General features: G+C 38.5%; 1 protein-coding gene across 4 annotated transcripts in view; it reads right to left on the bottom strand.

Moving 5' to 3' along the window:
• Window positions 1–13,013, bottom strand: part of ZNF438 (zinc finger protein 438) — a 204,099-nt gene that overhangs the window by 21,092 nt on the left and 169,994 nt on the right. For all 4 annotated transcript variants that reach the window (XM_058297746.2, XM_071215458.1, XM_058297750.2 and 1 more), the window contains one exon: window positions 3,816–3,883. In XM_058297746.2, the coding sequence (XP_058153729.1) occupies window positions 3,816–3,852 (37 nt within the window). In that variant the 5' untranslated portion in view covers window positions 3,853–3,883. The remainder of the gene's footprint in view (window positions 1–3,815; window positions 3,884–13,013) is intronic.

The raw sequence follows: 13,013 nt of genomic DNA, 5'->3' as shown, positions 1-13,013 counted from the left end.
TATTCATCTCTAGTATTTCGCCCCTAAAATAAGAAAATAATTTCCAGTGTCAGGTCTCCCTGACAAATTTTAGGCCACCCAAGTCATTTCTATTTTGTTCCACAAGCACATTTCTATAGGTATATGTGTGTTTTCCATTTGTACTTCTGTCAACAGCATAACATACTCATCATCCACAGTGGTATTTTGCAGAAGTTATTGCATCGGAAAGTTCCAATTGCAAACATTAAGGAGTTAACCAAAACCAGCTTGAAAACGTCAATTTGTACTTTGTCTGTAGCATAAAATAGTACCAAATCTCCTAGAACAAGCATTTACACTGCTAGTTAAGATCAAAATGCTTCCATATGAAGTTCACTTATTTGGAAACATAATATACTGGTGATATATACAGAATCAGTTTTTTCCTCCTCAAGAGTGAGGTCACAAAGAAATGTTAACCACAAAATACACAGTATCAAATTACAGCAGTTCTTGCTATTATATGAGTATATTAAATGTTGGAGCTGAAGGGTTCAAGAATTTGCAAGGGTAGTTATCTCTGTAGCTTTACTGAGCTAAGAACTTACAGTCACTTTCAAATAATACGTTTATTACTTTATTAACTTGAAATTTATAATATCAACTTGGCACACATGGATTAATATATGAGTTAAGTGTTACCCAAGATAATTTCCATTCTGCAAAATCTGCTGAAATTTACACTGTGCTTTTCGAGTTTCCAAGGTGCATTCATAAGCCTTATCTCATCTGAGTCTTAACAGGGTAGGAATTATTATCCCCACCATAAAGATGAAGGCACTGAGGCTTGTAGAGTTAGCCAAGATCACAGAATATAAAGAGAAGGACAGAACCACCAGGGCTTGGCCTTCCCTCCAGCTCTTAGCTTAGTGCCCTTTCACCGTAGGGGATGAGGAGGCACAAAAGGGAGGCGAGGGAGAAGGAGAAGGAAAAATGGGAAGAGAGCTTCAACAGAGCAGAGCTTAGTTTGCCTTTGTTTTCTTTTTCCTCCTTTGTCCCCTGCTCATTCTCTCTCCAAAGAGACTGCTCAATAAATATTAGTGAAATGAGAATTTGTTCTTTCATAGGCCTTAGAGCTCTGGATGGTGTTTCATTAACAAAAATGATTAAAACATTTTCACATACAGACTACTGAGCACTTTACCTGTCCTCCCTGCTCTTTCAGGAAAAAAAATTGTTTTCACAGCATTTAAATCTAATGTTTTTTTTTGAAATGTGAGTTTAAAGCATTTTGAATATGACTGAATATATATTTGAGAAACACTACAAGCCAGGGTGCTTTAAACTGTGCCAAAGATAGAAAATTTGTAAGACCATTCTAAAAGACCTGATATTTAAAGTAAAAATAAGTTGAAAAAGTTTTCTGAACTTTTAAAAGGAATGAATATTAACTAGCCACCCAGAATGTTCCTTACTTTGAGTTCTAAACTGCCATATTCACTTAAACCAAATTATTTGTGTCTGTAAGACTTTATGTAAGAAACAGAATATATTTTTTAGGATGTGCCATAATTATTGATTTTAAAAGTATTTTATTGAGTCAAAAAAATAAGGAGTTTTAAAAGGATCCAAATAATAATGATAGAGAGTAATGGCTGAAATTTCCTGGTTACAGAATGTAACAGGGTTTGAAAATAAAGAATAGTTGTACAGGGCCTATTTAGCTAACAAAAAGGGGTCAAACGGGGCCATTAGGACCCACTGTATCTTTGTCTCAAAGCACCCCCATCCTACTTATTATTCTCATTAAACAAAACTAGTACTCGCAACTTGAAGACTATGCTTAAAGAATACAAGTGCTATGGCAGTTGAGAAAGGGGTCAGAAGGTCTGTAAAAGGAGAACTTTCTGCTTACAGAAGACTTGCCTAGAAAGGGCAAAACCGAAAGCTGAAGCTGACAGATGACTAAGCACTTTGAGTGATCCCTCACTGGACTTACATAAAGACCCTTCAGTGACTGATGCGCAGCGGGATGTGTTTTGACCGCCAGCACGGTGGTGGCACACCTTACTTCCCTATATCAGCCGGAGGCCAGGCACTGCCTGGCTTAGTTACTCCCACAGACGCACTACCTTTCAGAGCCGAAAAGGATCATGGAGCAATCACTGTTTCACTAACAGCGAAACCAAGGCACAGTGGCAAATAACTCGTCTGAGGTCCCGCAGCTGCTGGCGGGCAGTTCTGGGAAAGCAGCCTGGCTTCCCGACCCCGCGGCCCATTCCTCTCGTGCGCAGTCGTGCGGGCCCTGGCTGGCGTGAGGAGGACAGCGACGCCACGAGCACACTGACATTCCAAGTCCTTCAGCTGCTCCTGTGCTATGACTGACCTCCAGAAGGCTGTGTGCCCTCCATATGCGGAGAACACCGTAAGTAAAGGCACGCTCTTTCTTTCTCCCTCCCCTCCCCATGTCCTTTCTGGCTCGGGAGCAGGGATGGATCTTGCGTGTCTCAAGGACTGTCCCTTTGGCCTGATGTCTGGAAGAGAACCAACCAAGGGGTCGCCCTTGCCTACTTGCCCCACATGGATGATGCTCGGCCTCTCAGGCCAGGTGGCATTCCGAGCAGGAGGCAGCCGTGCCTCTCTCACTCCACCGGCCTCTGAGGATGGAGAGTCCAGATATTAGCAACAGCCATTAAGAGGATAGTCACTCTCATCTCGTAAGGGCCTCCGATGCCATCAGCAACATGCTGGGGGATTGCCAGAATGGTCTCCTTTTGTCTCCATCACTTCCCCAAGGGTAGGACTTACTACCTTCGTTTGAAAGTTCAGGGAACTGAGGTTTTAAGAGGCTAAGCAATGCCCCTCAGTTACAAAGGTATAGAACTCAGTTTCAAACCAGGTTCACTCTTCACAGTTACACATGCCACCTTCTCCATGGTAGACCAAAGAGAAGGTTTGCTCCCCGGAAGGGCCCTTCAGGGCAAATTCCCTCCTTTCACTACCAGCTATATCCTCCTCCAAGGCAGCCCAATTTTGTGCCACTGAAGACATCATCTTATCAAAGTTTATCTTCCTTGGGGAAGAGAATTGGCGAGGATATGGGAGAAAGGCCTGGATTTCTCCTAGACACTGGCATGTATCGCTTACGGTGAAAAGAATTTACTTATCCTTTATTCAGAAAGGACTCTACCCCACCTGTAGACTGCTTTTCTGAAAGCTCCAGGAAGCTCCTGTTAACAAATCATGATTTTCTTTATTAAAACTCCTACAGGCAGGAAATAGTCCCTCTTCTCTGCTCCTTTTTAAATGGGCTTGGAAGGAAGAGGTCAAAGGAAAGTATAAGCAAATATCCTCTCTCTCTACGCGTGTGTGTGCGTGTGCATGGTATACATATACATATATACATAAACAGCCCATTCTGCCTCAGGAAGGCCAATCCTCTGTAATTCCACCTGGCATGGATTTAGATGCTGAGTAGCTCTCAGCTCCCAGGCTGGGCTTACAGGGTACATGCTGCACTGGAGAACAGAGCCCTGCTCTCCTGGAGCACTCAGCTTAGACAGGGAGCTGCAGCCTTAGCACGGGTAAGAAATGCTAGAGTTTACCTAAGGAAATCAGCTTTCACGTATAATTACAATTTTTGTTCTTAATTACAGGAAACAAGTCACTGTATGGTCAGTAAATAGTGACATTCACAAAGAAGAAGACACAGAAAAGAGACACAGAGAACAGACAACTGGGGTGGGGGCGGGGAGAGGGGAGAGAAATAAATAGATAAATAAATCTTTGGGGAAAAAGTTACAACTCTTTATGACCCATGTATTACCATTGTGCCTCAGCATGGCTTATCTTACCTTGATCTTTCGGCGGGACTGACAGAGGATTCTGCATTATGATGGATTGGACTTGAATAGTAACTTTCCTAAAAACAACCAAGCACAAATAATAATTAGAAAATGATTGAAATATCACGTTAATGAGTACTACAACTATAACTGTACGCTGCTTGTGGTTCCACTTTTCTAAGCTGTTTGAGCAATGAGAAAGGGACTGAGACACTGAGAAACTTATGTGTTTCTTGTCTTCTCATTTTTTCTACAGCAAGATTTCACTGAAGGCAGTGGAATGGACTTGGTGAGGGATGAAGGGCATTTTGCGAGTGGGGCCCGGGGGCCATGTCTGCCCTCACAGAGTGAGGGGAAGTGCAAGGAGAAGAGTGAAATGCCCCGCGCTGACCGTCATTTCACAGACTCTGCTTAGGAAGAAATAACTCTAGTGCTTGAGATTCCAGGTGAAGCTAATGTAACTGCAATAGAGTCATTACACTTTGTGATTATGAAGATTATGTCACAGTATACTAAATGACATATACACTAGGATTACGACTTATAAAAAGAGAGGAATAGTCACAAAGCATGTCAATTTGCACATTGGAATTGTGTTAAGGGTGAAACCACAGGTGCTCCCCACCCGTTTTAGCTATTTTCCAAACTGTCTATAATGTGGGGTCCCATATTAATAAACTATTTGAATGTAAAACTAAGGCGATAAAAGTCTTTTGAAAAATTCTAAGTAAATAATTTTACAAGCTTTCAAACATAGAAGTCTTTCTAAATGTGACATTAAAGACAGAAATCATTAAGGTAAAGACTGATGAGTTTTCCATTTCAAAATTAAAATATTTTTAAACAGGAAAATTAGGCAATATTAAAAGGCATGCGTTTTGCTTCCAGCCAAGAGGGAGTTAACAGAGACCCGATTCACCTTCCTGTCTGAAACAACCAAAAAACCCAGAAAAACGATAGGGAGGAACATTTTCAAGACATCAGGCCAGGAAAGACAGGGATCGCTGTGAGACAGGATACGCATGAGCTGAGGACAATGGCTGCTGAGGACAATGGCTGCGGCTCAGAGGGGGAGCGGGACCCTGGGGGAGGCAGTCAGAGTCCAGAGAGACCGAGGTGGCTAGAGTTGGTGAGAGAGAGTACCGAGGAAAGAGAACTGTACAGAGAAAGAACAATGGGGAATGCAGAGGGGCCCTGAGGAGCCTGGGCAGTGCTGCTGAGCAATGCAGGGCAGGGAGTGCCTGAGGTCACACAAAGCACCGACCCTCATTGTAGAAACAGCATCCAATCCCACCAGCCAGCCTGGAAAAACTCCCAAGGCACTGGATAGACTAAACAGAAGGAGCTTGACTTCTCTGTAGGGAGGAGCAGACTGAAACTTACTGGAGTCTCAACATCACATATCTTAGAGCAAGACATCAAAGGATCAACCTGTTTGCAAGTATCTTAACTCTGTCTCAGAACAAAACTCAAGGGTATGTAAAGAAACACAAACATATCCATCACCCAACAAGGTAAAATTCATAAGGCCTGGTATCCAATAAAAACATTATCAAGCATGAAAAGAAATAGGAAAATGTGACCCATAATGAGGAAAATAATAATTCAAAACTGACCCAGGAATGAGAAAGACAAGGCCATAAAAGGTATAACTGTATTTCATAGGTTTAAGAAGTACAGACAAGGAAGATATAAAAAAGACTCAAATGAAACTGCTAGAGATAAGAACTATAATGTGTGCAGTGCAAAATCATGGGATGGGGTTAAAGGCATTTTAGAGGTATCCGAAGAAAATATTAGTGCACTTGAAGACACAGCAATAGAAATGATCTAAAATGAAATTCAGAGAGGGAAGAGAATTTTTAAACAATGAACAGAAAGCATGAATGAGATGTGGGGAAACTTTACGCAGCCTAGTATACCAGTCAATAGAGAGAAGAGAGATGAAAAGACAGAAAAACTCTTTTAAGAAATAATGGCAGAAAAATTTCCAAATGTGAATAAAACTAGAAAAGCTGGAGAAATTTATCACCAGGTCATCCACACTGTAGGAAGTGTTAAAGGGCGTCCTTCAGACAGAAGGAAAATGATACCAGATGGGAATATGGATCTGCACAAAGAAAGGAAGAATACTAGAAATGAGGACTACATGGTGTATGAGGTGTTTTTAAAAAAAAAATTTACATTTCTTTAAAAAATAACCATTTAAACAAAAATAAAGTTTTAATGTAGTGTTTGAACCTATATGAAAGTAAGATGCATGGTAAAAACAGGACAAAGGCTGGGAGGGGAAAATGGAAGTATACTAGTTGCAAGGCTCTTACACTACATGTGAAGTAGGATAATATTACTTCAAGGTAGATTCTGATGAATTAAAGATGTATCCTAGATACCCTAAAGCAACCACTAAAATAACACAACAAAGAGTTTTAGCTAATATTCCAACAAAGGAAATAAAATGGAATCATAAAAATATTCAGTTTTTCAAGAGAAAACAGAAAAAGCCAGCGAAAAACAGAAGGGACAAATAGAAAACAAATAGCAGGATGCTGTCATCTTTAAACCAAATAATATCAGTAATCATATCAAATGCAAATGTTCTAAATACCCCAATGAAAAGGTAAAGATTGTCAGACTGGATAAAAAAAGCAAGACTCAGCTCTAGCCTACCTACCAGAAAGGCACTTTAAGTACAAACTCACAAACAGGTTCAAAACAAAAGAGTGCAAAAGATATATCACATTAGCTCTATTCAAAGGAAAGCTGGAGTGGTCATAGCAGCTTTATTTGTAATAGCTCCAAACCAGAAACCACCCAAATGATAGTCATCAGGTGAACAGATAAACCGTGGTGTATCAATACTTAGAAACTTAAAGGAACAAACTACTGCTCCACCCTGAAATATAGATGAAACTGAAAAACAGTAGGCAGATGAAAGAAGCCAGAGAGAAAAGAGTATCTACTGTGTGATCCCACTTTTACAAAACTTTAGAAAGTGCAAACTGACCCATAGTGACAGAAAGGAGATCACTGGTTGCCTGGGTCATTCCAGACAGGGAGGGGTGGGAGCAAGAGACCACAAACAGACAGGAGGAAGAGAGAGGCATATCCTTTGGGAGTGGAGGATATCCTCATTATCTAGATTCTGGTGATCACTCCAAGGGTGTCTACATTTATCAAAACTCATCACATTGCATTTTAAATTGTTCCATTTATTGCATGTCAATTAAACCCTAATATAGTTGTTAAAAAATTAAGATGCAAATATTGGGAAAAAATAAAAAATACACAGATAGGTATTCCTCCATTTATTCACTTCACAAATACTTGTGGTTGACACACTCTGGAGCACTGTGGGCACAACAAAGGATAGGACAGACATGGTCTTTGGGCTCATGGATCTTACTGGCTGGTATAAGACAAATTAATAAGAGGAGAAAACATTCTACCATAAAGACTCCAAAACTTTATAAAAGAAGTCAGTAAACTAGTAATTATTAGAAAGAATGTCCAGTCTCACTAATAATAAGAGAAATGCAAACTTCAAAATCAGATTACTTTGCCTACAAATTGAAAAAACAAAACAAAACATGCAAACCATTCGAAAGAATCTGAGGAAAGGGGCATGGTTATTATTCTGTGCAGGAGTATAGTTGATGCAAATTCTTTGGGGGATAATTTTGCAAAATGTATCCCAAGCCTTAAAGTTCTGTATTTCTTTTGATCCAGACTTCTACTTTTTCTTTTTTCACTTTTTAAAATTAATTTATTGAAGTATATCACTCATACATAAACAATAAGTGTATAGTAATATTTGTGTTTTTCTAAAACAAACATATATAACATCATACAGGACTCTCATAACTCACCCTACACTAATAACTTGCATTGTTGTTAAACCTTTTGAACTAATGATTAAAGAGCATTGTCAAAATTTTACTACTAACTGAAGTATTTTCCCCCCAACCAGCCCTATTATTATCTTTATATCATTTATATATGAACATACATAAACAATTAAATATATAGTAAGACTTGTGAACTTACAAAACAAACATGCATAACATCATACAGGGGTCCCATATATCAATCTTCCACCAACACCTTGCATTGTCGTGAGATGTTTGTTACAAATTACAAAAGAATATTGTCAAAATCTTACTACTAATCATAGTCCTTATCTTACATTTGGTGTGTTTTTCCCCAACCCACCCTATTATTATTTTTTAAATATATTTTTTATGACAGAAGTTGTAAACTTATAAAACAGTCATGCACATTTGTAGAATTCCCAAACAACACCCCTCTATCAACATACCACACTGTGGTGGAACATTTGTACAGATAAGATATCATCTGATTGTTACCATGTCCATAGTGTACATTTGGTTCATTTCCATACTGCCCCATTATCAACACGGTATATCTTTTGTATAGATGCAAGAATATTATTTTATTACTGCTAACCACAGTCCATAGGTCACTCCAGTTGTATTTTTCCCATGCTTCCCCATATTCCCAACACCCTGCAGTAAAGGTGTACATTTGTTCTAGCTCACAAAGGACACTCCTGCATCTGTATCATCAACCACAATTCTCATCCACCTCTTGCTTTACTGTGCTATTTAGTTCCTAGATTATTCTCTAGCATTCTGTCAATTGGCATTTACATACCTAGACTATTGTTTTTAGCCACATCCCCATTTATAAACTAGCTGATACTATGTGTTACCATCCACACTATACATTTCCACACTTATACAGTAAAGCTAACACTTCTACATACATTAAACATCAATAGTCCATCTCAGTCCTCCTCTTATCTCCTTAAAGAATCCATCATCTACCACCAGGTCTTGAAAATATTTTCCTACAATTTCTTCTAGAAGTTTTATGGTTTTTGCTTTTATTTTTAGGTTTTTGATCCATTTTGAGTTAATTTTTGGACAAGGTGTGAGAGATAGGGGTCCTCTTTCCTTTATTCAGCTATGGATATCCAATTCTTTCAGCACTATCTGTTGAATGGACTGTTCTGTCCAAGCTGTGCAGGTTTGACAGGCTAGTCAAAAATCACCTGACCATACATGTGAAGGTCTGTTTCTGAACCATCAATTTGGTTCCATTGCTCTATGCATCTGTCTTTATGCCAGTACCATGCTGTTTTTACCACTTAAGTAGGTAATATGATTTAAAGTCTGGAGATAAGGGTTCACTTTTCCTTTTGATGATGTATCTGGCTATTCAGGACCCCTTACCCTTCCAAATAAATTTGATGATTGTGTTTTCAATTTTTTTTTTAATGCTGGTGGAATTTTTATTGGGATTGCATTGAATCTGTATATCACTTTGAGCAAAACTGACATCTTAATATTTAGTCTTCTAATCCATGAGCATGGAATGTTCTTCCAGTTATTTGGGCCTTTTCTGATTTCTTTTAACACTGAATTGCAGTTTTCTGAATACAAGTGCTTTACATCATTGGTTAAGTTTATTCCTATTTGAGTTTTATGTCATATTTTATTTTTTACCACTCTTTTGACACTTAAGTTACTTTTATTGATATAATCTTCATTCTAGACTCTCTTCCAGGCCTCTCTCTCCTGTCTTTTCTTTTAAGGCTTTAGCACAGCCTTTAGTGTTTCCTGAAAATCTGGTCTCTTGCTTAGAAATTCCCTCAGTTTCTGTTTATCTGTGAATATTCTAATTTTGCCCTAATTTTTGAAAGACAGTCTTGCTGGATATAAGATTCTTGGCTGGAAGTTTTCTCTTGTAGTATCTTAAATATATCAGACCACTGTCTTCTTGCCTCCATGGTTTCTGGTGAGAAATGAGCACTTAAACTTATTGGGTACCCCTTATATGTTATGCATTGCTTTTCTCTTGCTGTTCTCAGAATTTTCACTTTGTCTTTAGCATTTGACACTCTGATGAAGATATGTCTCGGAGTTGGTCTATTCGGATTTTTTTCAGATGGGAGTACACTGTGCTTCTTCAACATAGATATCCATGTCCTTCAATAGGGTTGGGAAATTTTCTACCATTATTTCTTCAAATATTCCTTCTGTCCCTTTTCCCTTCTCTTCACCTTCTGGGACACCCATGACACAGATGCTTGCACGCCATTTGCTGTCATTTATTTCCATGAGACCTTGTTCAATGTTTTCCATTCTTTTCTTTATCTGTTCTTTTGTATGTTCACTTTGAAAGGCCATTTCTTCAAGCTCACCAATCCTTTCTTCTGCTTCTTCAAATCTGCTAATTATATGATTCCAATGTTTTTTAAATTTCATGTACGGTACCTTTCATTCCTATAAGAGCTGCTATTTTTCTATGTATGCTTTCAAATTCTTCTTTGTGTTCGTCCAGTGTCTTCTTAATATCCTTTATCTCTTTAGCCATCTCACTGAACTTATTAAGGAGATTTGTTTGAACATCTAAGATTAGTTGTCTCAACTCCTTTATGTCATCTAGAGGCTTATCTTGTTCTTTTAACTGGGCCATAGCTTCCTGTTTCTTGGTATGGGCTGTAATTTTTTGTTGTTGTCTTAGCATCTGGCTTACTAGAGTATTTATTCTGGGTGCAGTTTTTCCCTTTAGTTTAGGGCTTCCTGCCCTTTCTCCCTTGCTGGTTGTGCAGTAGAAACCAAGGTTGTAATTGGTGCTATAAGCTGTGGAGGCTCAAGCTGCCCTCACTGCGCCAGGGACCAGTGAAGCTTCTTCCAACTTTCTTCTTTGCCAGGGGTAGGGACAGAGTCACAGCTGTGTGGAATAATCCAAGTCGTGCAGTGCTGCAATCAGCTCACAATAGGTTGTCTCAAAGGGAAGGCAATGCAGAACTTACAGAAATAAAGGACAGAGAGAAAGACATAAGTGAGGAAATAAAGATGGGACCAGGGGACTCACAGCCTCTGAAAATAAGAGCCTCAATCCTAGTTTCCACAACGGGTGTTTATCGGAAACTACTGAGCAGCTGTTTGCTATCAGAACTGTAACATCATTTACAATAACAGGGAACAACTGCAACATCTACAATTGAACAGGTGTAACATTTACAATAAGGAACAGGTCATACAGAGTTAAAATACAATCTAAACTCTTTTTCCCACATTTCCCCCTTTTTGTTTTTGTATATAGGGGGTCACACAAAAACTAAATATAATCCAATAAGTGTTCTGCTAGATAAAATGCTTTTCCCATGCTTTGCAACATCTAACTTATGGCTAGGAAGTCCTGACCCAACAGCCGACCAGAATCTTGAATGTGCTGACCCATAAGGCATTGGTTCACGGATTAACAAAGCTTCCTGCATGATATTTTCACTTTCAGGTTTGAACAATACTCATTAAATTTTTTCTCAATACATTCAGTCTGAGGATTGTTCAAACTTAAAACAAGAGATTTACATATACATTCAACAAGATATATCACGTACAGTTCATCAAATCACTTAAGTACATAATATGTTTCATTATTAAAGTTCTGATTAGTATTCAAGCATCTTATATATAATCCACAACTGCAGTAGATTATATAACAACAAACAGTAAGACTTCCAACTAGCAGACATTTAATGAATAGACTTTCATTTCTCATGGGCTTAAAATTCCCAACCAACAAGGCTATATAGTCCAGTATTAGTGCCAGCCACATTCAATTCACAGGATAAGTCAATATTCACCTTCTCCCTCTTTTTAAAATATTTTTTAAAGCAGCCTGCTGGAGGGCCTCCTACTCATGAAGGACCTTTCCTAATTAACACATCTTAGTGAGGGATAAAAGATTTTTAGTATCCCAACAATATTACCAATTCTGTTAACATGAGAAAACATTGTACTTTATCAAATACAGTAGATGGTAGAGTTTTGTCTTACCCAACCAAACAACATTTAAGAATTTGATAGAGCAGCAGGGACCTTACAGCTTGTCCCAATTGCTTGCCTATTCCAGGCCCTTAAAATACCATTGTCTCTGATGTTTCTTAGTAGGGTCACTGCCACAGGTTTCTTCTATGCAGCCAGATTCATTGCTATCAGACCAGGGCAGAAAGCCTTGAACTGCGAAAGTCCATCGCTGACCTTTTCACATAGTTTTTATACTTTTTATATTCTTTCAGGCTTGTTTTACTTTTACAAAACACATTATCTCACTGAATGTTACCACAATACTTTTACAACTTGCTATATGCAATTTAGTTCTGTCCCGCATACCTCCATTTCTGATTTTATAAAACAAACCATTTTAAGACAAATTACTCATTATTCAATTTCAGTTAGCATACCCACAACTTTTCACTTTTTTCAATATTCACTTAACTTTTACATCTTTCATTTTAACCTATGAAGAAAAAGAAATTATTCATTTCAATTCAAGCAAGAACTATTTTTTATGAAGAGACTCGGTAATTTTATTAATCAAGAATTACATTTCTTATTATTATAGAGATCTCATTAACATTTTAAACTCAGGTAACAATATAAGTGCTTATTTTTTGACCATTTGTATAGAGCTCTTTCAGATTTTTTTTTTCTAATTGTATCACCATCTGGAGGTATCAGAATACATACTGACAGTGAACGATCACAAAAACAGTTAAAACATACACTAAAACAATTACAACACACACACTGACATTGAACAAACACTAAAGCAGTTCCAAATCTATTAATCTAGAATTTCTTCATTGCTTCCTTTCATAATTCAACATTTCTTTTCCAGTTTTCCTCCTCTCAGTTTCTTTCTTACTCTCTTTCTTTCGTCCCTAAGTCATACTTGCTCTATGATGCCATGCTTGAACAAGTTCTGTAGTTTAGATACTTTGATGTAAAGCCATTCTAGTCCTTGGAATGAGACCCAGCCATGCAGTTTCCAGCGTCCGTCTCTCCATCTGCATGACTGGAGATTCTGGTTTCCACAGGAACTTTCAGCATCATCTCTTGGCGTTTATGGTATGGCTTTATCTGACGAGCTGGTACCCACACACAGGACGTTCTCCATCTCCTGAGGAAATACAAGCAAACCCTCGAGGACTTCAAAGGTTTTCCAAACCACTCAGGGCTCTGTGCTGTCAACAACCATGTTAGTTTCACTCAAAGCAATCCTTCTTCCCTTTGGGAACCTCGTTGGGCACCAGTTGCTGTGATCAGCTCAGCGATAGGCTGGCTCGAAGGGAAGGTAATGCAGAACTTTACGAAATAAAGGGCTGAGAGA

This window comes from Dasypus novemcinctus, chromosome 5 (assembly GCF_030445035.2).
Source record: "Dasypus novemcinctus isolate mDasNov1 chromosome 5, mDasNov1.1.hap2, whole genome shotgun sequence".
Classification (NCBI taxonomy): domain Eukaryota; kingdom Metazoa; phylum Chordata; class Mammalia; order Cingulata; family Dasypodidae; genus Dasypus; species Dasypus novemcinctus.
The sequence above is the reverse complement of the archived record's forward strand: the minus strand, read 5'-3'. Positions and strand labels throughout refer to the sequence as shown.